The 27,858-nt window shown below is 41.3% G+C and overlaps 2 protein-coding genes across 8 annotated transcripts in view; both read left to right on the plus strand.

Annotated features, from left to right (window-relative positions):
- AK9 (adenylate kinase 9) overlaps positions 1-8,319 on the plus strand; it is a 116,588-nt gene extending 108,269 nt beyond the window's left edge. For all 4 annotated transcript variants that reach the window (XM_061427577.1, XM_061427575.1, XM_061427578.1 and 1 more), the window contains 6 exons: positions 1,948-2,144; positions 3,237-3,406; positions 3,826-3,924; positions 5,685-5,787; positions 7,169-7,283; positions 7,697-8,319. In XM_061427577.1, coding sequence (XP_061283561.1) covers positions 1,948-2,144; positions 3,237-3,406; positions 3,826-3,924; positions 5,685-5,787; positions 7,169-7,283; positions 7,697-7,899 — 887 coding nt within the window. In that variant the 3' untranslated portion in view covers positions 7,900-8,319. The remainder of the gene's footprint in view (positions 1-1,947; positions 2,145-3,236; positions 3,407-3,825; positions 3,925-5,684; positions 5,788-7,168; positions 7,284-7,696) is intronic.
- A 5,206-nt stretch (positions 8,320-13,525) lies between these two features.
- On the plus strand, positions 13,526-23,277 carry ZBTB24 (zinc finger and BTB domain containing 24). Of its 4 annotated transcripts, XM_061427582.1 has the most exons (6): positions 13,526-14,483; positions 16,930-17,097; positions 17,586-17,669; positions 18,341-18,424; positions 19,026-19,107; positions 20,638-23,277. In XM_061427582.1, the coding sequence occupies exons 1-6, from the start codon at positions 13,526-13,528 to the stop codon at positions 21,356-21,358; spliced, it is 2,097 nt and encodes a 698-aa protein (XP_061283566.1). In that variant the 3' UTR covers positions 21,359-23,277. The 4 variants fall into 4 exon arrangements, 2 of the variants coding, with proteins under 2 accessions (XP_061283566.1, XP_061283567.1); XR_009738473.1 differs by lacking the exons at positions 19,026-19,107; positions 20,638-23,277 and having other exon boundaries at positions 17,591-17,669; positions 18,261-18,420; XR_009738474.1 differs by lacking the exons at positions 19,026-19,107; positions 20,638-23,277 and having other exon boundaries at positions 17,591-17,669; positions 18,341-18,420.
- Positions 23,278-27,858: the final 4,581 nt, after the last annotated feature.

Here is a 27,858-nt window from a genome sequence, read left to right on the forward strand (position 1 = left end):
AATGATCCTGTCACAAAACCTATGAGGTGAGGTCAGCACATCTGAGCTAAAGAGCAACACACAATTGTAAAACTATAGTGCCATTTAGTATGATATTATAGCACTATACAATAGTGTATTCTTTACCAACACTATTATTATACCATAATACTGTGCATTATAGTACTTTAGAATAACAATATTACACCATTGTAGCATTGTAGTAGTATAATATTCTTTGTAGGAAAGAACCGTCTTAGCCTTTTCATCTGTATCATATACAATAGATGGAATCATGGATTAGTTTGTTTATTGCTTCATAACAAATTATTCCAAAATTTAACAGTTTAAAACAACACATACACACTCCATCACAATTTCTGTGGGTCAAGAGTCCAGGCACAGTTTAACTGAGTCTTCTGCTTCAGTGTCTCTCACAAGGCTACAACCAAGGTGTTGGCCAGGATTAAGGTCTCATCTGAGGGCCCTACTGGGAAAGAATATACTGTCACACTCATTCATGTATTGCTGACAAGAGTTTGTTCCTTGAGGGTTGTTGGACTTAGGGCATCAGTTTCCTGCCAGCTGTTGACCAGGGGCCACCTTCAGGGCCTTGCCATATGGACCTTTCCAACATGGCAGCTTGCTTTACCAAGTGAACAGGACAAAGCAAGAAAGAATGCCAAAAGAACAGAAATCATAGTCTGTTGTAACTGTTCTAGTTACCCAAGGCTGCCATAGCAAATTACCACACACTGGATAACGGAGACAATAGAAATGTATCCTCTCACAGTTCCAGAGGCTAGATGTCCAAAATTAAGGCATTGGCAGGGCTGTACTCACTCTGAGGTTTCTAGGAGAGACTCGCTTCCACGCCTTTCTCTTCATGTCAAGCATTGCCACGAGGCCCCTGCATTCTTTGCATATAGACACATCACTGCAGTCCTAAGGGTCAGTTTTATGCTTACACTGTCACATAGCAAACTAAACTATGATTTATGCTTCATAATTTGAGTTAGCATTAGACGTTCCTTGGAATACTTTAAAAAAAATTTTTTTTTTCACTGGTGAAAAGAACTATTAAGAAAATATATCAGGATCAAAATTTACTCATTATAACTAAGATGTATAAAGAAGTAATTTTATTTTCTGTAAAATCTAATACTGCTTTGGAGTCTCCATTCTAGTGGAGTCCTGGGAAGACAACTCAAACTTATGCATTGAATGAACTTGGGCCTTTCTTTTTAAATCGACTCTTTAGGGTAAACCTAGTCACTTTTGGATTAAATGTTTCTTTCTATTTCTTGGATGCCATCAGGGAACAGGGAGAGCTTTATGTCACTAACATTGTGTCAACAAACTATATGTACTTCCTGAAATCTATCTCACAGAAAAATTTTAAATATGTAGCAAATTCATGTGTATGTGTGTAAGTGGATATGTATATATATGTGTGTGTATGTGTATATAGTATATAACATAAATAGTTTATAATAGCTAAGAATTAAAAACAACCAAAATATTTATCAACAGGTAATTGATTGAATAATCTATATGTACATTTATACAATGGAATACTATGCATAAACTAAAAGGAATTAGGTAAATCATATAAACTGAAATGGAAAGATGTCAAAGGCTATAACTAACTGATAAAAGCAAGTTGCAGAATAAGATTTACAGTATAGTGGCATAAGCATCCTATCTGCAAAAAATATATACGTGTGTATGCAAATGTATAAAAAAATCTGAAAAAGATACAAACTCAACAGTGATTATCTCTCAGGAGGGATGTTGGATTGAGAGGATGGACATATGAAAAGAAACTTTTGCTCTTTACTCTGGGAATTTTACAACGTTTACTCATTGGTATAGTGCTAGCATAATTGAATTTATTTTCATTTTGAAAATGATTGTGTTTTCTGTGAAAATATATATTTATAACAACAGTTAATTTGTTAATAATAGGAAAAGCCGCCTGCATTGACAAGTTATGTATCTCCCCTGAAGAACTGATTTCTCGCCTGGGTGAATTTGGACAGTTCTGCCCTGTCAGCCTGGCAGAATCATATGAATTAGTTGACTGTTCTTCAAATGATTCCTTGGAATTTGCAGCAGAGTTCAGAGGGCACTATTATAAAATGAGTTCTCTAGAGAAATTGAATGTAAGTTTGTTCTTAACTCCAAATATTTACCAGGGAAAGAAAATACCTGTCTTAGAATTCATCAGACAGGAAGGGGTGGGCACAGCTGGGAACACCAGGCGCTGGGGACCAGGGACCCCATTTTCGGAAACTGTGATCCTTGGGTTCAATAAGGCAACTCAGAGGCCAGTCCTAAGACTGCATCCCAAGACATATTCTGGCACAAAGCAGAAGTTCAGGGTCGGTGATGGCCCCTCCACCTGGGTCAGCATAAGAGATGGGGAGACCCAAGGGCAACCCCAACATGGAGGGGATGCTGAGCATCTGAGCTCAGCCCTGGAGTGGGCATCCAGGACATTCCATTCAAAGGTGCAGAAGGGAAGTCAGAGTCAGTAGAAATGACTCGCCTGTGCTTTCAACTTTCTTCTATCACTTTATTCTCCTGGGTACCTTATGCTTCTATTTAATGGAACAGAATATAGATTTGTTCCAGTATTCCACTGACCATAATATGGTGACATAAAAAGATTGTAGTTGAAAACTAATCAGGTGTCTCTGAACATTTTATTTTCCTCTGAAGAATCTGAATTTTTAAAATCACTTTATAAAGAAGACATTACTTTCTTTCTGTTTATTTAAGTGATAATCACAGAATTTTAAAATTGGAAATGACATTAGCAACCATGTGCCTGGTCTGCCCCCTCCATTTTACAGTGTGATAACTGAAGCTGGAGAAGCTAACTCACCTGCCAAAGTGCACCCTCTAGTTAGTTATACTGCAGGACAGGCGGACAGCAGGGCAGGGGACTATGCACTCAAGGGTCTGGCACATAGTAAAAGCTCAACAAATGTTTTTCAGTATAGGTGGATGAGTGAGTGAGTGAAAGCATTAAAAGGAGAGAGACTGTAAGTGACATCACTTGCAGGTATTACTGTAAGGAACTTCCAGTCAGGGAAAGAGTTACTGTAGTGCAGAAAGCTCCTCTCAGATGGTTTGCGGGACTGAACATTGCTGCCGAAAATGGGAAGAGCAGCAGGAGAGCCTCAGTGGGTTTTTGTTGGCAAAGTATTCCTGTTTCAAACAGTCGTGTTGCTGTCATCTTTTTTTAATAGAAATTTTTGGACAATCCAGAATTCTACGTACCTCCGTTAGCACCTCATCCACTTCCACCTACCGACATGATCCCCAAGAGGCTGACACTGTCAGAGCTGAAGAGCCGGTTCCCTAAGTGTGCTGAGCTCCAGGGTTACTGTCCAGTGACTTACCAGGATGGCAGACAAAGGCAAGTCCTTGCCCTCATGTGAGTACAGGCCAATAGCTCTACTTGGAATAAGTGGTCTATACGACAATCGTAGCATTTTTATCAAAAGGTCACTATTGTTTAACTGGAAAGTATTCTTTTTCTTCCTTGAGCTGTGATGATAGAAAAATAAAATGTTTATGACATTTTATTTACATAGTTGTCATTCCTGTTGTTCAGTTGCTAGGTCATGTCTGACTCTTTGCAACCCCATGGACTGCAGCACACCAGGCTTCCCTGTCCTTCACCATCTCCTGGAATTTGCTCAAACTCACTGAGCCAGTCATACATCCAACCATCTTATCCTCTGTCACCCCCTTCTCCTCTTGCCTTCAGTCTTTCCCAGCTGCATATTAATGATACAATACATAGTTGTTTTTGTTTGTTCCTTTGTCTTTCAGATACGAAGCCCTAGTACCTGGTAACATTCACTATGCTTTAGAATATCGTGATCGTATATATATTTGTGAGAGCAGAGAAAAACTTCAGAAATTTTTGAGGTGAGACCATTCACTAAGTCACAAATATTCATTGAATATCTATGTTAAATGCACTATCCTGGGACAGAAAGATACGTGAGTTTACACACACTCATAAACACGTACATATATGTACACATATACATACACACAGGTGAAAGGGGCAGCCTTTACCTACTGCCACACATTTCTGTCTTTCACAAGAAGTTGGAAACCAAATTTCTTCTTATGTTTATCTGATTTTTAAACTTTTGTGACTGATTCAGTTTTTTTGAGGGGGGGGGGCTTCCCCATGGCTCAGATGGTAAAGCATCAGCCTGCAACGTGGGAGACCCAGGTTCCATCCCTGGGTCAGGAAGATCCCCTGGAGAAGGAAATGGCAAACCCACTCCAGTATTCTTGCCTGGAAAATTCCACAGATGGAGGAGCCTGGTAGGTTACAGTCCATGGGTTTGCAAAGAGTCAGACACCACTGAGCAACTTCACTTGCACTTCAGTTTTTTCAAAAATGACAATGTGGATCAAATCATAAAGGAAACGAGGAAAGTGAAGTCGCTCAGTCATGTCCAACTCTTTGCGAATCCATGGACTGTAACCTACCAGGCTCCTTCGTCCATGGGGTTTTCCAGGCAAGAATACTGGAGTTGGTTGCCATTTCCTTCTCCAGGAGATCTTAAGGACCCAGGGATTGAACCCAGGTCTCCTGCATTGTAGCCAGATGCTTTACTGTCTGAGCCACAGGGAAGTCCATCAAATCATACATGCAGCTAGAATTTGTGCAGTGGTTTGTGACCTCTCATGAAGCTGTTTGAGGAAATTTAATAGTAAAAAGAGAAGAGACATTAGTTGCTGAAAGGAATATAGGATTGAAGGAATAAGGTGGTTTTTCTCTTTTATCTTCTTTTTTCCAATGGGAAAGAGATAAACATGTTTAAATGCAGGTACATGGGAAGGATCTAATAAAGGAAATGTCATGAAGGCGGAAGAGAGTTATCTCTCTATTGCTACTTAAGATTTCTGGAGACAGGGTGGAGTAGGCATCCAAAGAACGTGTGGAGATTGATCTTAGGTGGGAGGTAAGCTCTGCCATGGAGAAAGCAACCTGTGTGTGATTCTGCTTACGGTGAGCAGCCGAGGACTTTCTATTCTGAAGACTTCTCTTTTTATAGCCTGGCACCTTGTGTTGGGGGGGCGTCCCTGAGAGGGTTACTAGTGTGAGGAGAATTGTAGTACAAGATAAAAACAAGGCCAGCATAGGAATTGCTTCCCTTGTGGCTCAGCTGGTAAAGAATCCGCCTGCAATGCGTGAGACCTGGGCTCGATCCCTAAGTTGGGAAGATCCCCTGGACAAGGGAAAGGTTACCCACTCCAGTATTCTGGCCTGGAGAATTCCATGGACTGTAAAGTCCATGGGGTTGCAAAGAGTCAGACATGACTGAGAGACTTTCACTTTCACTTTTCACGCAGAAGTTACGTGCGGAATTGAAGTGTCTTGTCAATTCAAAATAAAAGTGTGAGGATAAAAGTATATAAAGAAAGTTTCATACAGGTGCTGTGAAAAGCAAGAACACTGAGAAGCGGTGAGCAGGGCTAGGGCCCCAGGTGAAGTTGGTGGTCATGAATTTCTAGGAGCCTCAGTCTTCCTGCTTCTGTATCATTTTCTCCACTCAAGAAAAATGAGTAATGAACATTATCTTTTAGTTGCCTTGTGTACCTATCTTCCTGTGTAGACACAATGAAGACATTTGTGATCATCCATTTAATGGATTTGGTATTCGTAGGTCGCCACAGAAATACTGGAATCAGAAGCTTCCTTACAAACTTCCCCCATTGAAGGAACCAATGTCTCTCACCAGCCTGCCTTTGCCTGGATATCTGGAACAGGTTCGCTCACATGGGTTTCTCTGTTTAGATATTAGAAGACGACAGCTATCTCTCCTTCAAAAATCATTTTTATTTTGGTAACAATGAAATTAAAGGCAGAGTGTCCTGAGTTTAAGCTGCAAATCCACTTTTAACCTATTTTGGTTTTGAGTAGTTGTGAAAATAAAATGTAAGGAAAGCCCCCCTTTTCATAGCTAATTCCCAAATAACTGCACTAAAGTGAAGAAAGAGTAGGATTGTAGAAAATTATTTACATTTGACATATAGTTTGTTTCTTATTTGGAAATTTCAGTGTCTGTAGAACTTTTCTGTAATGTGAAATATGCAAATTCAGTCTCTGAGAAGTTCCCCCCCACCACCGGCTTGAAAGAGTTAAGATATCACCACAACTGAACCACCAAATACATATTTTGCCCAAAATCTGGATGAAGCTATCTACTCAAGTCACTCTTATTTCTCTAACACTTTCTAAATATAGTCAGATGTATCAGTCACCAACCACTATTTAAAAGGCCTTTTAAAAAAATTCTATAAAACAGATGCCCAGAGCACAATTTCATATATTTCTTACAAATTCTTAACCAGTTTTTTTTTTTTTTCATCTCCCCTAGATGGTTAGCTTTTGATCAAGTTTAATATCAAAAGGGAAGAGGACACTCACCCAGAGAAGAGTGTCCTCCTCTTTGCCTACTCGGGGCCCCAGAATCTTGACTGTAGTGGTAACTGTGGTCTCTGGAGTTCCCGGGTAGGTGGCCCAGGGTCCTGAGTAGAATTTGGCCAGTTCTGAGCAACGGAAGCAGAGATGGACCAAGACAACTAGGTGTCTCCTTCTTTCAACTATTTTTAAACAGAAAATGTCAAACATACAAAAATAGAATTGCATAATGAAACCCATGTATCCATCACCTACCTGGCACTAAGCCAATCAATAGTTTAAAATTATTCCTATTCAAATGTATTTTGTGTTTCTTTTCTGTAGAGCTAAGTGCCCACTCTAGTACTCTTGCCTGGAAAATCCCATGGACAGGGGAGCCTGGTAGGCTGCAGTCCATGGGGTTGCTAAGAGTTGGACACGACTGAGCAACTTCACTTTCACTTTTCACTTTCATGCATTGGAGAAGGAAATGGCAACCCACTCCAGTGTTCTTGCCTGGAGAATCCCAGGGACGGGGGAGCCTGGTGGGCTGCCATCTATGGGGTCGCACAGAGTCGGATACAACTGAAGTGACTTAGCAGCAGCAGCAAGTGCTCATTGAACTATCTTTTTAAGCTCCATCCTCAATCCTGAGGAGGCTATTTGAAGCAAAGAATAGCCTCTATCTATTTGCCACAAGAAAAGAAAACAGACTCAAATTACACATAATTCGTTCCCTACCTGCAGGGTATTGCAACTGCTCTAATTAAAGCCATGAATGCAGCGGGATGCTTAAAGCCCAAATTCCCCTTCTTAAGTGTACGGAGATCTGCGCTACTTTATATAGCACTTCATCTGAAAGGTATGTCTCTTTTTTTGCTAGAAATGACATGCTACTCAGAACTAATTTAGCACTAATTGTGATAAATAGGATTGTCAAACTGGGTTGGTCACTTGCGTGCTGTGTGTGTGTGTGTGTGTGTGCTGGTAGCAAATATTTTAGCAAAACTGAGTTTCTAGTTTTTAAAGCAGGTACCATGAGTAACATAACCAGCTCTCAATAATCCACACTGTATTATTCACACCATAATAATCCACACCGAAGGTGAATAGTGACAATTATGATCTAAAATAGAATAATCCCCAAATCTTATTTGGGATTTAGATATCTTCTCGGTCAAACTGTGCAGCTCAATCACACACATAGTTCTCCTTCTCTTTAATGATGCACTAACCTAACAGAAAACATTCACAGTCCTGTAAAATTTTCTACAGCCTTTAATCCCAATAGTTCTGAATATACAAGAAAAAAATACAAGAAGAAGATGGAGCAGTTTGTGGAGAGATGTGAACTCATTACATACTTGAGTGCCAAGATGACCAAGAAATACAAGGAACCTCAGTTTAGAGCCATTGACTTTGATCATAAATTACAGACCTTTCTCTCTCTTAGAAATATAGACCCAGTCAATGGTTAGAATGTTTGCCTAAATGCACCCAGAATCTTAAGAGTTATCTGAAAGGGATAAAAGGAAGTAGATTGAAAATCTGGGCCTCTCTGATGTACTTTTCCCTCCTGAGTGATATGCCTTGGCTTCTAGACTTCCAATGAATTCTGAGCTCTGCCAGCCAGGAAGGAGTACTCTTCTGTAAGCCTAAGTTCTCATATACTTGTAAAGCTTATTGCTGTTTGCCTGAACTTTGATGCTTCAACAAAAATTATTTCATTTAGAATATTTAGGTAACGTATTTGACTTAATGAATCCTTTGTTCATTTTCCTTTTTAATATTTTTATTAGAGAAGTCTGTCTCTGTTAAAGAAACTTATGCAGTAAATGTTAGAAAGCTTCAAGAAAAGAATTAACATTGCTATAAATAAAATAGAAATATTGGTTGCACTTTTAACTTAAAGAGTTGTTTGTAAACTTTGTGAACCTAAAAATACTTTATCACTTTCCCAACAAAATAAACAGATTTAGAGACAACTAAATGGCTGCTGCTTTTCTTTTTCTCAAGTGTTCAAGGAAACACATTTTATACGTTATTTTGTAGTTAGAAATCACCGGATACTTGAGGATGAATGCTAGAGTCTTTTTATATGACATTGTCAAGACATATATGCTAGAGGAAAATTACTATATTGAATTTGGATGAGATTTTAAAAATAAATTATCATTTTTTTGGCAGGCGTATAACAAATCTAGAATGTGAAATAGCAAGATTGGCTCTTTTAAAAAATTAAAAAATACAACCATTATCTTATTTAACCTTAGGTAAATCTCAGTTTCTATGAGTTTTTGTTGTTTCTTAATCTCTAAAGTGAATGATTTAGCTCTTTTTTTCAGCTTTACTAAGGTGAATTGACAAATGAAATTCTATATGTTTAAACTGTACCACATGATTTTGATATAGTTATATATTGTGAAATATTTACCACAATCAGGTTAATTATTAATAACACACCCACCACCTCACATCATTATTTCAGTGTGTTTCTGTGATTGTGTGTATGTGAGTAATAAGAATACTTAATAATCAGTCTGTTAGGAAATTTCAGGTATTATTATTATTACTGTATTATTAGCTATATCTACCACGTTAAACATTAGATTCTCAGAATTTACTCATCTTATAACTGAAAGTTTGTACCCTTTGATCAATAGCTCCTTATGTGCCCCTTCCCTAGACTCCTTGAAACCACCATTCTACTCTCTGCTTCTATGAGTCTTTTTTTTTTTAGATTCCACATATAAGTGATACCATACAGTATTTGTCTTTGTCTGGCTTTTTTCATTTAGCATCATACCCTTCAAATTCACTCATCTTGTCTTTGATATCTATAATTTCAACATTAATTAAAAACTAGAAGCCTGTTTTAGATTTATTTTATATATTTCATAATAAAACAATTTTTAAACAAAAGCTAAATGCCTATTGTCAAACTTAGGATAAACCCCAAAAGCCTTTGAACAGTAACTGATACATACCCATAGATGGACTGCAAGTAGATCAAACCAGTCAATTCTAAAGGAAATCAGTCCTGAATATTCATTGGAAGGACTGATGCTGAAGATGAAGCTCCAATACTTTGGCCACGTGATGCAAAGAACTGACTCACTGGAAAAGACCCTGATGCTGGGAGGGATTGGGGGCAGAAGGAGAAGGGGACAACAGAGGATGAGATGGCTGGATGGCATCACCAACTCGATGGACATGAGTTTGGGTAAACTCTGGGAGTTGGTGATGGACAGGGAGGCCTGGTGTGCTGCGATTCATGGGGTTGCAAAGAGTCAGACACAACTGAGCAACTGAACTAAACTGATTGCTGGACCATGTACTGTTTTACTGTATTTTTAAAAGCTGTGATGAACTTTTTTTCACCATATTTGGGATTATTAGTCTAAAAAAATTTCTAAGAAACAAAAGTACAGGGTGAAAGGGAATGACTTTAAAAAACTAAAAATATAAAGCTGCCTGCTGCCAAGTCGCTTCAGTCGTGTCCGACTCTGTGCAACCCCATGGACTGCAGCCTACTAGGCTTTTCCATCCATGGGATTCTCCAGGCAAGAACACTGGAGTGGGTGGCCATTTTCTTCTCCAAAGTGATGCTCTTGGAAATACTCCTAGAAACATTGTGAATTGTTATTTGGAAGGCAGCTTAGTAATAGAAATTGTGACCCATAATAATAAATGGGAAGAAAGCAGAACCTTGTTACTTTAACTTGAATTAACAGTGATATTGAACATTATTATATATGTTGGTCACCAGTTGTACTTCTGTGAATTTTTTTTCATGCCTTTTGCACTTTAACTCATTGGCTGTTTTTCAGTTCTTTTATAAAAATTCTTTATGTAAAATACACACCAATGTATCTGCAGTAAATAAGTCCGATTTTTAAGGTATGAAAGCTGTTCATCTATATTGTATGATATTGAATCCTTTTCTAAACTCTGGAAGTTATTCCATCTTCAGGGATTAAATATTCTGTTTTCTTCTACTGTTGGTGTATATGTTTATATTTAATTCTCTAAGCTGCCTAGAATTCATTTCTGGATGTGTTGTGAGCTGTTGTTTTAAATTTTCCAAAACTCATAATAGTAAATATGTTTTTAAAAAATATTTTAAGTTTCATATATTTCATTTTATTCTCAGTGCATTTATTGAAAGTTTTCATAAATTCATTGGTTAAGGAGCAGTTCAAGAATAGGGAAAGAATAAGATATATTTTATATATGTATGCCTCAGTCTCACTGTGGGTGATTTTTTGTTTTATCTTTTTGGTTTGTTTTGCTTTTACAAATGAAAGTCTGAGTAAAGGTTTATCTACAAAGCTGGAGGGCTCTTAACTATGGATGGTTCTGAAATAATTATTAGAAGGGTAACATCTGAATTAAATGGACCTTTCAAAATTGAGATTTAAAAAAAAAAAAAAATTGAGATTCTAACCAAGAGTCAGGGACTTCCCTCTGTGTTTCAGTGGCTAAGAATCTGCCTGCCAATGCAGGGGACACAGGTTCAATCACTGGTGTGGGAAGATTCTGGAGCAAAGTGCTGGAGTAAAGCCTGTGTGCCACACTACTGAGCCTGTGCTCTAGAGCCCATGCTCTGCAACAAGATAAGCCAGCAGAACAAAGAGAGAAGAGTAGCCCCCACTCACTGCAACTAGAGAAAGCCCCAGTACAGCAATGAAGACCCAGAACAGCCAAATAAATAAATAAATTTTAAAAAGAAGCTAATGTGAAAAGGCTACATACCATGTGATTCCAGCTATATGTTCTGAAAAAGGCAAAACTCTAGAGATAGTAAAAAGATTCCCCGTTGGACTCCACAAACCCTGGGGTTTAGAGGCAATTAAGGACAGAGGGAAACTTCAAAGAAGGAGATAATTTTAATAAAAACTAGTAAAAAAAAAATGTTTAAAGAGCCAGGAGGTAATTACACCTGCTTTCTCAAAATCTCAGACTAGAGATGGCATGCTGGGATCTGGGAGGGTGTGTTGGGTGTCCTCAATTAAAAAGTTAGGTGTTAGTGAAGCATAAATTGAGAGAAAATGCTGAAATAGTTGAGTAGGAGGGGACTGAATCTGAGTGGTGCTTGTAGCCATATCCAGAAGCTGGGCCTTTCTCCTAAGGGTACATGGGAGCCACAGTGGATTCTATGCAAGGGAGTGACTCCAGTCTCTGGATGTGATTTGCATTTGGGAAGATCTCCTGTATTCCTGTGTATTAGCAGGAATAACACTGTAACTAAGGCTACTTAGAAACCTTTAATAGTCTACTGAAAAAAGATGTTGAAAGTCTGAATAATAACAATCATGTAAATGACAGCAGACATGAATTAAACCAATAGGCCCCTCACATATTTAATCTTGTTTACCCCACAGCCACCCAGTGTTGGCACTGGTGTCAGCTTCGACTGCAATGTGGGAGACCTGGGTTCGATCCCTGGGTTGGGAAGATCCCCTGGAGAAGGAAATGGCAACCCACTCTAGTACTCTTGCCTGGAGAATCCCATGGACGGAGGAGCCTGGTGGGCTACAGTCCACGGGGTCGCAAAGAGTCGGACACGACTGAGCGACTTCACTCACTCACTCACTCAAAGAAGGTTGAGAGGATAAGTACAAATAACTTGATCAAGATCACTCAGCACCCAGATCTGTTTGACTGCAGCGTTCTCTTCATTCCCTTGGACTAAGGTATTGGATGTTGGTGCTGATGATCTCGGTGATAACGGTGAATGTAAAGGCGTTTTCATTCATTCCTCATACCTGAAAGCCAGCTTCAGCATTCAAAAAGCGGAAAAGACAAAACTGATGAAGGTGTCAGTGAGCAGCAGCTGCTGCTGCTGCCAAGTCGCTGCAGTCGTGTCCGACTCTGTGCGACCCCATAGACCGCAGCCCACCAGGATCCCCCATCCCTGGGATTCTCCAGGCAAGAACACTGGAGTAGGCTGCCATTTCCTTCTCCAGTGCATGAAAAGTGAAAGTGAACTCGCTCAGTCCAGTCCGACTCAGCGACCCCATGGACTGCAGCCTACCAGGCTAACAGGATATAAAACTCCCCTAACGGCAAAAAGTGACGACACCATTACCGCCCGTTGATCGCCACTCACCACTCACACCAGACACACGCCCTGCCGGGACTGTCCCTGCAGAGCCTCCAGGGATCGCAGGCGCCGCCCCGCCCCGCCCCCTGACACCTCCTTGGATCACGTGGTCTGGCGTGCGCGCAGCCGGATCCCGCGCAGGAGCTTCCGGATTGGCTGGGACTACGGCGGCGGCGCAGGGACGCCAGCGGCTGGCCGGGCGGAACTGGGAGCCTGGGCGGGCCCGGCGCTGGCGCGCCCGCCAGGCAGCCAGGGGGGCGGGCGGCGATCCGGACCCTTCCGGGCGTCCAGAGAGGTATGTTCGCCACCAGCCCTCTGTCGGCGGGCGCTGCACCCGTGCGCGTATCGACTCCTCTCCAGCCGGCCGCTCCCCGGTCGGTCCCCAGGGGTCCAGGCTTGGAGGTAGGGGGCCTCCCTTACGGCCGGCTCCCCGCTGGGTGGGCTCCGGAGAATCGCCAGCCCGGCCCCTTGCGCCGCGCGCGGTCGGGCGCCAGGCTGGGCGATCTGTGCCGCCTTTCCAAAGCGAGGGCCAATGGGCCTTACGTTATTGTCCATTGCAACCACCTCCAAATTTACATCGTACCTGTACGTTTTCTTCTCCCTTTCCATTTTTGTTTCACAGACAAAATGGCTCCTATTATATGAAATCGAGACACCGTAGTTTTTATTCTCGTGTTTGTGCAACTGTGGAAAGTTAGCGCAGTGAAGGACTTTAGAGATAGTTGATCCCAATTCCTTCATTTTACAGAGCAGAAAACAGACCCTGAGAGGTCACGTGGACGTCGGAAGTGCACCCCAGCTGGATAATGGTACAATAGGAATAAGAACCCCAAACTATAAGTTTTTACATGATCTTTTAAAAATGGTAAAAAAAAAAAAAAAAAGCTAACAAAAGTGAATAGTTCCTTTGGGCTGGGGTTAATTTTGCTAGAGAATGTCTTCTTTTTAAACATTACTTTCTTATTTCAGGCTTAATCCTTCTTGAGCTTCTAAAGAAAATGGCAGAAACATCATCAGAGCCTTCTGGGCAGCTGGTTGTACACTCAGACACACACAGTGACACTGTCCTGGCCAGTTTTGAGGATCAGAGGAAGAAAGGCTTTCTCTGTGACATTACTTTAATCGTGGAGAATGTGCATTTCCGGGCCCACAAAGCCTTGCTTGCTGCCAGTAGTGAATACTTCTCAATGATGTTTGCTGAAGAGGGGGAGATCGGCCAGTCCATTTATATGCTAGAAGGCATGGTTGCGGACACATTTGGTATCCTGCTAGAATTTATCTACACTGGTTGTCTCCAGGCCAGTGAGAAAAGTACAGAACAGATCCTGGCTACTGCCCAGTTCTTAAAAGTCTATGACCTGGTAAAGGCTTACACGGACTTTCAAAATAATCATAGTTCCCCAAAGCCACCGACTTTGAACACAGCTGGTGCTCCATTGGTTGTTATTTCTAATAAGAAAAGTGATCATCCAAAGCGAAAACGGGGAAGACCAAGGAAAGTCAACAGTTTACAGGAAGGGAAGTCAGAACTGGCTGCAGAGGAAGAAATACAGCTGAGAGTGAACAATTCTGTCCAAAACAGGCAAAACTTTGTAGTTAAAGAGGGAGACAGTGGTGTACTGAATGAACAGATTACAGCAAAAGAACTGGAAGAATCTGAGCCGACTTGTGAGCTAGCTAGAGGGGAGGAGATGCCAGTTGAGAAAGATGAGAACTGTGATCCCAAGACCCAGGACTCTGGGCAGGACAGCCAGAGTCGTTGCAGCAAGCGGAGGATTCGGAGGTCTGTCAAACTGAAAGATTACAAACTTGTAGGGGATGAAGATGACCAGGGTTCAGCCAAGAGGGTCTGTGGACGGAGAAAGCGCCCCGGTGGGCCTGAGGCCCGTTGTAAAGACTGTGGCAAAGTATTTAAGTACAATCACTTTTTAGCAATCCACCAGAGAAGCCACACAGGTAATTATGCTTTTGCAGCTTATTGGAATGTGTTTTGGAAAAGTAACAGTAATAACAGCTTTCATTTATTGTGCAACATCTATATGATGGGCATTGTAACAAAGTATGTGTTACTGCATTGAATTCTCCAAACTGTCTGGTGAAATACGAAATGTTATCCCAATTGTACAGTTAAAGAGACTAGGTTGTAGAAACCTTAAAGTACTTGCCCAGGGCATCCATGTAGTGACAGAGGTGGGATGTGAACACAAGGAACCTGATTCCAGAACCTCTCTTCTTACCTGAAGTTGTTGCTTCAAGGCTTGAATGTTCAGGAATCGAGCTCTAGCCAAAATTAATCTGCTTTATGATTCTTGAAGCTTCCTCATCTTGACCATAGTTGTATTTTTGCTTGGATATGTCTGGACAGTTCTCTCACTCAGCCATCTGTCTGTAAATGTTTGCTTTTTGATCCTTCTAGCCCAAGGCTGGCCAATAAACCCTTTTGTGAGGATGGAAATGTTCTGTATCTGTGCTGTTCTTTTTGGTGACCTCTAGCCACAGATGTATTTTGAGTGCTTGACATGTGGGACTGTGACTAAGGATCTGAATATTTTAACTAAATAGCCACTGTGTTGGACAGTGCAGCCCTAGGCAGAAATCCCGTCCTCCTTTGAGCTGTCTCTTATGTACCTACCTCAGTCTGCTTTGGATCAGGCAGTAGTTATATACCCTTCTGCCTAGTTGTAAGCGTTAAGTATAGAGTCTGGTACTTAAGACTTCTTGTCATCAAGCAACCTGCTGCCTTAAGACCCAGCAGCTCCAGCACTGTGGTTCTCAACCTGGCCCCACAGATGCCCGGAGGCGGGGGGACAGGAGACCAAAGGTCAGGGCCACAGGCCACACCCAACCCCTGCCTTCCTCACCCTCCCCGACGGGCCTAGGGAAAGACAGGCGAGGGGCCCCTCGGACAGACCGATAGTCTCCCAGGGAGCTTCTTACACTACCAGGGCCTGGGTCCCAGCCCCAGAGCTTCTGGTTTTATTGAGCAGTGGTGTTTTTAAAAGCTCCCTGGAGATTTTAAGCACAGAGAGCCTGAGAACCCTGAAGTTGGTTCTTTGAACAAAATAGACACTTAAGACATATTTGCTTGTTTGTGACAGAGGCTAAAAAGTTAAATAGTTCTATAAGATTTTACGGAAAACAACGTGTAGGCTCTTCCCTTTCCCTCAAGGTGTCCTGGAGTTGTACATTGAATCACTTTAGTGCGGGGCTCTTCTTCCATTTGAGTGGATACCAGTAGATCCATACAGTATGGAAACTTACCTTTTAGTTCCAGAAACATTTCCTGAATGATTTCATAGTAATCCCTGCTCTCTCTTTCTGGAACTCCTCCTATTTGGATGTTGAATCCCCTGGACTCATCCTCTAACTTTATCTTTTCTCTCCTATTTTCCATTACTTTTTGCTCTACTTTCTGGGACATTTCTACTTTATCTTTCAACTTTTATTTTTCTACTTTTTTTTTTTTTTTACTTCTGGGAACTCTTTTCGAAATTCTTTTTTTGTTTAAGTAGAATCTTCTTTTTGTTTCACAGTATAACGTCTTGCTTTTATGAGCCTCTTAATAACTTTTACTTATTTGTTATTTTTTAATGTTTTCTTCACTCTGGGAAGTGTCTGTTTTCTGCAGGTTGCTTTTTCTCTTCTCTGTTTTGTTATCTATTTCTACTGTGTCTGGTGGGTTTTTTTTTAACTCACATTTAATTATATGCAAGAATGGTTTGCTCATAGCTACTTGCAGCTCTGCAGATGTGGAGAGGGCCTGTAGACATCCTGGCTGATACGTGGCATCAGGTCCTCAGTTCTTTTACTGCGGGCCTTTTGTATTCCAGGAAAAGATGCTCCAGCGCCCACCTGGAGCCGTAGGCCTGGCTGCCAGTGTCCGGTGCAGGAGGAGGCAGACGTTTTCGGGGTAGTCTCATCATCCCAGGTGTAAACTCTGACTTGCTGTCCCCATGGTAGTCCTATTCCACTGCGCCGGGTGACCTCTAACCCAGAGACCCCTAGTCTGGAGATCCTTTATCTGATTTAGCTGCTTCAAGAACAGTCTCCATCTTCCACTGGGGAGAAGGCCAGTCTCCTGGTTGCATGGAGACTGGATCTGTGTGTGGGGGTGGGGGTTGGGGGGGGCCAAACTACCTTTGAAACAGACTGTCATTTATTTCTTCCTCACCCCCATTTTCAGAGAGAACAGATGCCAACAGTTCCTGACCTCGTGAAGGCTCTGTCTTCAGTTAGGTTGTGTATCAGTGCTCCTCGCCGCTGGCATCACACTTGTCTGCTCCCACTTGTAAAATGTTATTGCTGATGTTGTCTCTCCTGCTAATTGTGATTTTCATTTGGGAGGGAACAAAGAGATGTGCAGATTCTTGCTCACACCATGTTCCTGGGGCTCTTCTTCCAGGGGAACGACCTTTCAAATGTAATGAGTGTGGAAAAGGCTTTGCCCAGAAGCACTCCCTGCAGGTCCACACCCGGATGCACACAGGCGAGCGGCCGTACACCTGCACGGTATGCAGCAAGGCTCTCACCACCAAGCACTCGCTGCTGGAGCACATGAGCCTGCACTCAGGTACGGCCCGCACTTGGGAGCCTGGTGCCGCCGGGTGCTCACTCCCGGGGTGGGCATTACTGTGCTCATTTAAATGGGCTTTTCTCAGTCTCAGGTCATTCCCCATGTGGTTTCATTTAAAGACAGAATTGTGTATCTCTCAGAGTGTAGTTAACAGTTCTGCCCAGCCTTGAGCCTTAAAATAGCATTTTTAAACTGGCTACTGAAAGTTGAATGTATACTCAGGATGTGTTTAAGCACCAGGCTTCAGAATTATTTTACTCTGGACAATGTTGGGGGGAACTTGAATTCTTTAGCGCTGCCCTAGTCTCCACCACTCCCTATTGCCTTACATGCCTTTGCACATTGATGACTCTGAAGACATTTGGGTTTGTAGACAAGTCACTTGTGTTATTTGTAGACCTGGGCCCACTGTGATACTTAATTGCTTCATTAGTGAGCATTCTAGTTCGTTACAGTTTTTTGCTGTTTTGTTTTTTATTTGGCAGGACAGAAGTCTTTTACCTGTGATCAGTGTGGAAAATATTTCAGCCAGAAAAGACAACTAAAGAGCCATTATCGAGTTCATACAGGTACAATAAAGTGAGAGAAAATTTGGATTGGTGGGGGAGAAATGCAAATACAAATTGTTTCTGAATCAGTAGGTTCATGTTGTAAAAGATAAGTGAGTTTTTAGGGAAGCAGTCTAAATTAGATGTCCTTGGGTTACTCTTACCACCTTGCAATTTATATTGAATTTTTATATTACAGTTTCTGTGCCACACACAGAAACCCTATAGAATTGGTGCCATTCAGGGTGCCACTTGGCTAAGAGGGCACCAGTCGATTGGTTGTTAGTTGTGTCTGGACAGAGGTGTCACCACCCCGTAGCTGTCAGTCCAGGCTTTCTCCAGCCTGGCCCCACCCATTGTCCTTTTTTTTCCTTCCTGCCAGCTGATGAAAAATGAAGAGGAGATTGGGAGCATCATTTGAGATCAGTTGGCCATAGTTGCACCAGTGCTTTGAGGGGAAAAGGAGATTTACACTTAGAGAGATGGGAAGGGTCCCACCTTTATTTGGGAAGCAGTGAGTTGAGATGCATAGGAAAATATTAACTGTTACCAAAATTAATTTAAAAATTGTTGTTGTATTAAAGTACCATATTTAAAGTGATTATTTTTCAGGGAAGTGCTTTAACACAAATCACTGAAGAAATGCAGGGACAGCATATATGCACTGACACTTTTTTTATTGTTGCGACAAGGCCACTCATTACCGGAATGCAATGACTGCCACCGCAAATTCATGGATGTGTCTCAGCTAAAGAAACATCTGCGAACACACACGGGTAAAAGTCCATCTCACCCTTTCTTTCCAGTGTATTTCGTGTTTTCAGGAGAGCAAGAAATGAAATATTCAGAATCGCTTCCTCAGGCTGTGCGTATTGTGGATTGTGTGGGAACTTTATAAGTAGACTACTTTGAAAGCCCACTATCCTGTGTCGCACTATTCTGTGGGGAAATCACATCTGTGTAGGTTAGCAAGATGAGACGTACTTACTGAGCACTATTCATAAATGAAACCTCACTTCATGCCACAGAAAATTGGGTTGGCCAAAAAAGTCCATTTGGGTTTTTCCGTAAGTTACTCAAGGGTGGACTATACAGGAGCAAATGTTTCCTCCACAGAATTGCTCTCCTCCTTGCTTCGGTGTTTACATGTTTGAGGGAAAGAACCACACCTCACTGTTTCTCTGTGTCCTCCTGACACTTAGGACACAGTGCTCAGGTACACAGTAGGTGCTTACTAAGTGCTGCATTTAGTCACTCACGCTTATTGAGGGTTCAAGTGGTATTGCCTTTGTTCTTTTTTATATTGTGAAACTGTGGGAGTGATTTTCGCTTTTTGTTTTATCTAGGATAAAACAAACGTTTTCCCGTTTTTTTTAGGTGAGAAGCCATTTACGTGTGAAATCTGTGGCAAATCTTTCACAGCAAAGAGTTCTCTTCAGACCCACATCAGGATCCATCGGTAAAGTTTCCCTCATACTTTTCTCCCGTGGAGTTCTCGTCCAGCCCTGGCGTTCAGCAGGGTGACATCCATTACTTACTTGGTGTGTGTGTTAGTCACTCAGTCATGTCTGACTCTTTGTGACCTCCCGTGGACTATAGATCACCAGGCTCCTCTGTCCATGGGATTCTCCAGGCAAGAATACTGGAGTGGGTTGCCATTTCCGTCTCCAGGGGATCTTCCTGACCCAAGGATCGAACCTGGGTCTCCTGCATTGCGGGCTGGTTCTTTACCATCTGAGCTATAGGGAAGTCCCAGCCTGTATAGTGCTTTCCCCCAAATTATTACCCTAGGAGAAATTCCTGGGAAGCTTGTTATTTTGCTTTAAGAAATTCCTCATGCAGGCAAAATTAGAAAAACTGATTCTGACCAGCAAAAGTTTGAGTTACTGGTGTCATTTGTTGAATTTTGATTTTGGCCTTGGGGGATGATCCAAAACTTAAATCTTCAATCAAAACTAAATTTAAAAATATATATATTTATTTATTTTTGGCTGTGTTGGATCTTTGTTGCTGTGTGAGGGCTTTTCTCTAGTTTTGGTGAGCAGGAGCTACTCTCTAGCAGCAGGGGTTTGGTTGCTCTGAGGCTTGAGGGATCTTCACGGACCAGGGATCGAACCCATGTCCCCTGCATTGCAAGGTGAATTGTTAACCACTGGACCACCAAAGAAGCCCCTAAAACTAAATTAAATTTAACTTAATATTTTCTGAATAAATTTTTTTGTTGTTGTTCACGCAACTTGTTTCCAGAATTGATTTAGTAGTTCCTCTAACACAAATATTTAGGCACTACTCATATTTTTATGGAGAAGGCAATGGCATCCCACTCCAGTACTCTTGCCTGGAAAATCCCATGGACGGAGGAGCCTGGTAGGCTGCAGTCCATGGGGTCACTAAGAGTCAGACACGACTGAGCGGCTTCACTTTCACTTTTCACTTTCCTGCATTGGAGAAGGAAATGGCAACCCACTCCAGTGTTCTTGCCTGGAGAATCCCAGGGACGGGGGAGCCTGGTGGGCTGCCGTCTGTGGGGTCACACAGAGTCTGACACGACTGAAGCGACTTAGCAGCAGTAGCAGCATATTTTTAATATTGAAATCAATCATATATGTACTTGTTTGGCATCTAGAATCTAAAAATTGGCTGTGAGAATTAAAAACAAAAAAAAGAACTTTTGTGACATATATTAATATTTACCTTCTTATCTGAAGTACACACTGTGACCATAAAATTTTATCACATCTGACTCAGCCCCACAGCCCCATCCTTAGACATCCTTCCCCTCCCCCATTTTTTTTTTTTCCTTAAGATTAGAAACTGAAGCCCTTGGCAGGTGTGATACTTGTTCCAAGTCCTTAAGTTAGTAAGAGAACCCATGACTTAAGTCTCCAAGTCAGGTTAATTTTCCTCTCCTCTGGACTGCTTCTCCCTAAATAGTCAGGAAGTAGTGAAATCTTTCTGTTTTAAAAATAAAATGTATATTTTCTTGCAGAGGAGAAAAGCCATATTCCTGTGCCGTGTGTGGCAAATCCTTCTCTGACTCGAGTGCCAAGAGGAGACACTGCATTCTACACACAGGCAAAAAGCCTTTCACCTGCCCTGAGTGTAACTTACAGTTTGCTCGCTTAGACAACTTGAAGGCTCACTTGAAAATCCACAGCAAAGAGAAACACGCGTCCGATGCCAGCAGTATTTCTGGCAATAATAATGGCGAAGAGGTCAGGAATATTCTTCAGCTACAGCCCTATCAACTCTCTACCTCCGGAGAGCAGGAAATTCAGCTTCTCGTAACCGATTCCGTACATAACATCAATTTCATGCCAGGTCCTAGCCAAGGAATCAGCATCGTCACTGCAGAGAGTTCCCAGAACATGACAGCAGACCAGACTGCAAACCTCACCCTACTCACGCAGCAGCCAGAGCAACTGCAGAACTTAATTCTTTCAGCTCAACAGGAGCAAACAGAACACATCCAGAGCCTCAATATGATTGAAAGCCAGATGGAGCCCTCACAGACTGAGCCGGTGCACGTCATCACACTCTCCAAGGAGACTTTGGAACATCTGCACGCCCATCAGGAGCAAACAGGGGAGCTTCATTTAGCGAGCGCTTCAGATCCGGCTCAGCACCTGCAGCTGACGCAGGAGCCAGCTCCGCCGCCAGCCACCCACCACGTGCCCCAGCCCACGTCGCTGAGCCAGGAGCAGAGCTGACCTGTTCACAGGCTTGGCTGCTCTGTCGGTCTCTTCTCCGTCAGCCCACTGTGACCGGACTGTGTGCTTGAAGTTAGGCTTTCTGCAACACTCACTTATGGATTCTTACAGAGAAGTGGTAGCTTGCTAAGCTAGCCAATAGCTTAATGCTTTCCATCTGAGGAGCAGGATGTGTGTATCATGTTTTATATCTAATGTTGATTTGGACTTAACATTTCGATATTGATGAGTGGTTTTCATTTACTACATCTCTTAAAGACTTGGGTAACTTTTCTTTGAGGGCATTGTGTTAGACTTTTTCTAAGTGAGTATTAAATATTCACAGCCATAGATACGGTCTTGCTGATCTTTCTAGTTATATTTTTGATTTTTTAGAACAAATGAAGTCATATGTTGAATTGGGTAAAATGGTTGGTTCCCCTTCCGTATTTGTCTTAGGCAACACAGTTGCTACTACAAGTTGGGGCTGAATGTAACAGATTATGACTTTGGAGACTCTGTCCTTTTAGTAACTTCCAATCCCTTAAGGTAGAGTAACTTCTCAAAATTTAATCTTTGCGTGTACAGTGGGCTCATCACATCATGTTTAAGATATATTCAAAGACATAGAAACTAAGTGTCTGTTTTAACTTGAAATTTACAAGAGAGGAAAGCCAGAAAGATAGGACCATTTTTTAAATTCTGAATTGAGCTTTTCTGAAAAGCATAGATTGACATGGTTTTTAAAAGCAGGTTGTTGGAAATTTTAAAGTGTAATTAAGGTATGAAATTGGACAAGATGTTCACCCCAAATTCTGAACTTTCTGTCAGCGTTGATATTAATCTCCATGATGAAGGTAAATTCTTTATTAATTATCCTGGAGTGCAAAATTCAGTGTAATTTGTGTTAAATATACTGGATTCTAATTGATCTCTAGAAATGTTGATCTGTGTATTGTGTCTGGTAAGTTTTTTGATAGGAACTTATTATAACCTATTTTTATCACAAAGTAGGTTAAATCTCACTAAATAGACACATAATTTTTAAAAGTAAATTTTCCTAATTTTAAAAATACTTTTGAGCCTCAGCGTCTTAGTAAGCCAGCATTATCTATAATAGTGTGATTTCAAATAATTGTCAGAAGGTTAAATTATGTTTTTGTTAAGTTTTCCAGCCCAGCCTATTTTATTGAATACTTTGACCACTTTCTCTCAAGTAAACTGGTAGAGGGTTATTGAGAAAAGAAGGTGGGCACTAGTGTATGTAAATTAACAATGTTGATTGAGAGTAGCAGTAATCGCCACTAAAATTAACAGGATCTTCACATCAGTCACTTCTTTGTTTTAGAAATCTTTGATTTCTACCCGAGTCAAATAAGTTTTTGGAGAAAATTTAGAATTGTTCAGGTTGAGAGAGGATGAAAGTCTTTTTCTAACATATCTACCAAACTATAGTTGTTTTATTGTATATAATTCAAAAATTCTTAAATGATTTATCTTATATGTATCAGCCAAAGTATGCTAAATCAGGCCTGACTGGAGACAATTTTTATAAATACAGTGATGTCCTAAAGACCATTTCAGATTCTTGACTTAGTCATTTAAACTATTTACCTTAACCTTATTGTTAAAATGTATTTTTTTTACCAGCTTTTCAAAGCCTACTGGCCCACATCTTTTTCTCCTGGAGATATGTAATATTAAAGCAGATAAATGCCTAACTACTCATTCTGGGTAGCTGGATAATTATTAATTAATTATTCAGGAAGTATGATCATGATCATGTGACTATTTCCGAGTGAAGTTTAACTAGCTTTATGACAGTCTGCCTCTAAGAGAAACGTAGCGTGAGCCACATGCATAATTTAAAATTTTCTAGTAGCCACATTAAAAACATGAAAGATGAGATTAATTTTAATAAAATCACTTATTTAATCTAACATGTGCCAAGTGTTGCAGCATGTCAATATGAAATATTAAACTATAATCATACTTGACAAATTCTTCAAAATCTGGTGTATTTTCCATGGGGACTGCACACTGAGTTTGGATGCTAATGTTCATGACACACTTACGTTTTTAGGGTTCATACAGTTTAAAGTTGAAAACCTAGGTTCACATATCTAGGTTACAGATACAGGTTTTTCCCCAATAACTGAAACAAGTGTGTTTTAAAATTTGTATTAGAATTAATTAAAAATAAAACCTAGTTCCTCAGTCACACTAGCTGCATTGTGAGCGCTTGGTACCCACGTGTTAGCTAGTGGCTTCTGGAGCACCTGTTACCCGTCTCTAGCATGAGAGCCGGGCTCAGCAATAAAAATCTCTTCTGGAAGATTCTGGGTTATTTGACCAGCTGTCAAAGGGAAGTGAGAAAAGGAAAGCTTTATAAATCAAGTCTCTCTTCTGTGTCCCAAATACACATTCTGTCCCTTTGAATTAAATCCTGAATTTTAAGGTTTCATCGGTTTTGGTTTTTGTTTTGGCCAGCCCAGGTGTGGGCACACAGGATCTTAGTTCCCCAATCAGGGATTGAACTCTCCTTCCTTGAAACTCTCGCCCCTTGCAGTGGGAATATGGAGTCTAAGCCACTGGACCACCAGGAAAGTCCCTGAAATCCTAATTTTAAAATTCAGTAACTGCACCCAAAGGAAATGACATGTACAGAAAAAATGTTTCTATTGTCTTTGAGAAGTTGTTGGCTCATTGTTTCACAACTTATTTTGTATTAAGCTTGTGCAATTGAAATAATTGTTTTAACAAGTACAGAAATACAAATTGCGGTTCTTAGGGACCAGTAGAGAAGTAGTACTAGTAGAAGCCTAGTAAGTCTTCCCTGGTGGCTCGGACAGTTAAGAATCTACCTGCAATACAGAAGACCTGGGTTCGATCCCTGGGTCGGGAAGATCCCCTGGAGGAGGGCATGGCAGTCCACTCCAGTCTTCTTGCCTAGAGAATTCCACGGACAGAGGAGCCTGGTGGGCCACATTCAGTGGGGTCGCAAAGAGTCAGACATGACTGAGCGACTAACACTATAGAACTATAGCAGAATATTACGCTTCCAGGCTGCTGAAATGACCCTATCACTTTTGAAGGTGAATCTGGTTTTCCCTCAGTAGGAGGCTAGCCTTGGGAAGACTTTAGCTCTTGCCATCAAAATGAGCTGTCCTTGAGCTTGCCCTGTGTGTTTCTTGAAACCCTGTCATCTGTGTTATTTTTCTGCATCTGGTTCTTATGCTGTGAATGTGAGCAACTGGTCACATGATGCTGAGGGATATGAGAGTCTCATTAGAGATGCTTACACCTAGGTTTTCATAAGCTGGAGTAATAACAATATCTACTACGTTAAATCTTTACTGTAGGCCTTGAGCAAAGCCGGTGTTTCAGGTCTCTATCTTAGGGCCTCTGAAACCTTTTCTGTATCAGGGTGCACAGAAGGTCTTACATGGTACCCTTCAGTTAGAGGACTTCAGGCATCTCTGGCCATGATTGGCAAATTAGTTTGCTAGGTAGGGCTGCTATAACAAATACCACAAACTGAGTGGCCTAAATGACAAGTTTATTTTCTCACAGTTCCAGAGGCCGAAAGTCTAGTATGAAGGTGTTGGACTGGTGAGGACTGGTGTCTTCTGAGGCCTCCTTGCCATCTTTTCCTCCTGTGTCTTCACATGCTCTTCCTCTCTGTGTTTTTATCTTAATCTCCTTGTAAGGACACTACTTATACTGGATTAGGGCTTACCCTGGTGACCACATTTTACCCTGGTTACCTCATTAAAGGCAGTTATCTCCAAATAGTCACATTTTGATGTATGGGCATCAGTAACACCTGGCATCTGAAGTAGTGTCTGGGACACACCCATAACCCATTTGAAGCACAATCTTACTTTACTTAATTGTCATGACGTTTCTATATTATTACACCTATTTTACACATGAGAACACTGAGGCACCAACAGATGACGCCCATTGCCCAAGGTCACACAGTAAGTGGCAGAACTGGAACTAGAGCACAGGGCTGGCTATTCTACCGGATGGGCTTAATACCATCAGCCTTTTGAAACATTAAGCTGGGTTTCTCTTTACATATGATCTGCTTCATGTAGTAGAACCTTATTGACTAGAGGATCTGCTTATGAAATTTTAGCATAAAATCATAAGCTTTTTATATAAAACAATAATAGTAAAAGTTAGTCTCTATCCTACAGAAATGCAGTAACTACCATATTAATAATACTCATGTTGGTATTTTACTACTATTAAGCTTCAAAGCTTAATCACAATTTGCCAATTGAATAGAAGTTTCTACTAAAGTGAAAATTAACTAATATGAACTTCTGTAAGTGGGCCCTTTTTTCAGATTTCTGACTGAAGCTATTTTGTATTTAGGGCAGATTTGCTTTATTTTTGCTAACCTTGTAAATGTTCATCCTTAGTTTCCAAACTAAAATAAGCTTAAATTCTCAAGAATTTAAAGAAAATGCTTTGTCCTGCTTTTGTAAAGAGTAAATCTGGAGGAGTTACCCGCCCCCCGCCCCCCCAAAAAAAATTCCCTTTGCCTTTTGTAAACAGCAGGTATAACGGAATGACCTCTAAAAGAAGCTGGAATGTCACTGCGATAGTTTATCTTGCTTTCAAATTCTTTACACATAGTTAAACAACAAACACATGAGTTGACTAGAATATATATACATATCATCATTCTTACTGGAAATGTACCACACTAGGAGAAGGCAATGGTACCCCACTCCAGTACTCTTGCCTGGAAAATCCCATGGGTGGAGGAGCCTGATGGGCTGCAGTCCATGGGGTCACTGAGGGTCGGACACAGCTGAGCAACTTCACTTTCACTTTTCACTTTCATGCATTGGAGAAGGAAATGGCAACCCACTCCAGTGTTCTTGCCTGGAGAATCCCAGGGACGGGGGAGCGTGGTGGGCTGTTGTCTATGGGGTCGCACAGAGTCGGACACGACTGCAGCGACTTAGCATCAGCATCAGCATTAGGAGAGCTTTTGGGCTTCCCTGATGGCTCAGACAATAAAGAATCTGCCTGCAATGCAGGAGACCTGGGTTTAATCCCTGGGTGGGGAAGATCTCCTGGACAAGGGAATGGCTACCTACTCTAGTATTCTTGCCTGAAGAATTCCATGGACAGAGGAGCCTGTCCAAGAGTTGGACACGACTGAGTGACTCACACTTTCACTACTTTCAGAAGAGCTTTTATACTGAAGCTCATTTGATCACCTTCTCAACAAAGTGTAGGAACTTTAGATAACATTAGGAAGAGATCTTAGCTTTCTTCCTTTATAATATAAGTGAAAAATAGTACTATATCCAGTGTGACATATAGAAAGGAAAAAATTTGAGCAGAGGTCAGGGAAGTTTCTTGGTCTCAGAGCATAATTTATTGTTTTGAATTTTTTTTTTTTTTTGGCCACACCATGTGGCATGGAGGATCTTAGTTCCCCAGCCAGGGACTGAACCCTCACCTCTTGCAGTGGAAGCATGAGTCTTAACCACTGGACCACCAGGGAAGTCCCAATTTGTTTTGAATTCTTAATATCCATGATACTGTTAGTCGCTCAGTCTTATCTGACTTTTTGCAACCCCATGGACTGTAGCCTGCCAGGCTTCTCTGTCCATGGAATTCTCCAGGCCAGAATACTGGAATGGGTTGCCATTCCCTTCTCCAGGGGATCTTCTTGACCCAGGGATTGAATCCAGGTCTCCTGCATTGCAGGCAGATTCTTTACCATCTGAGCCACCAGGGAAATCTTATCCATAATATTAGATCATTTAATATATGGATTTGAAAATATTCCAAAGGAATAGTTTGGCTTTTGTTTTAGTTTGTTTCATCCTTGGATGAAAAGTTAAACTGAAGCTTCCTTAGGCTAAATTAGTTATAAACAAGAATGTCTACATTTAAAAAAAAATCTACCTCTTATACATAATTCTAGTATGATTAAGTGGCTTCTGGACAAATTTTCCTATAATCTTAATGTCTGAAGTATGCAAGTACTCTCTTAACAAAAATATAGGAAAGTATTTAAACATCCTGAGCCTATTTGTGTTTTTAATCTCTGTCCTTTGTGTTATCTCAGAGTATATGAAATCATCATTGATTTCTGGGGAAAGTATTTGAATAAAATGCAGCCTATAGAGGATGAGGTTTCAGGGCAGAATAAGAAAGGATGAGGGACCCAAATTTTCAAGTCACTCACTCTTACCAGCCTTAAGAGAAAGCTGGAATTCATTCTTGATGGGCCTTTCCTCACCCTCCACTCCCAATCCATCATCAAGTTATATCAGTTTCACCTCAGACTGTATTTTGAATCCATCCACTTCCTCCATCCCAACTGCTGCACCATCAGCATGTCCTCTTGCCGGTATGCCTGCCTTTCTTCCCCTCCCCCGCCCCCTTTTCTGCTGGAAATGATGATCCATCTGGGCTCACTGCTCTGCCCTGAGCATCAAGCACAGTGCCTTGCTAAATGCATGAATATTGTGTGCTTAATGCAA

The sequence above is a fragment of the Bos javanicus genome, chromosome 9 (assembly GCF_032452875.1).
Source record: "Bos javanicus breed banteng chromosome 9, ARS-OSU_banteng_1.0, whole genome shotgun sequence".
Classification (NCBI taxonomy): Eukaryota; Metazoa; Chordata; class Mammalia; order Artiodactyla; family Bovidae; genus Bos; species Bos javanicus.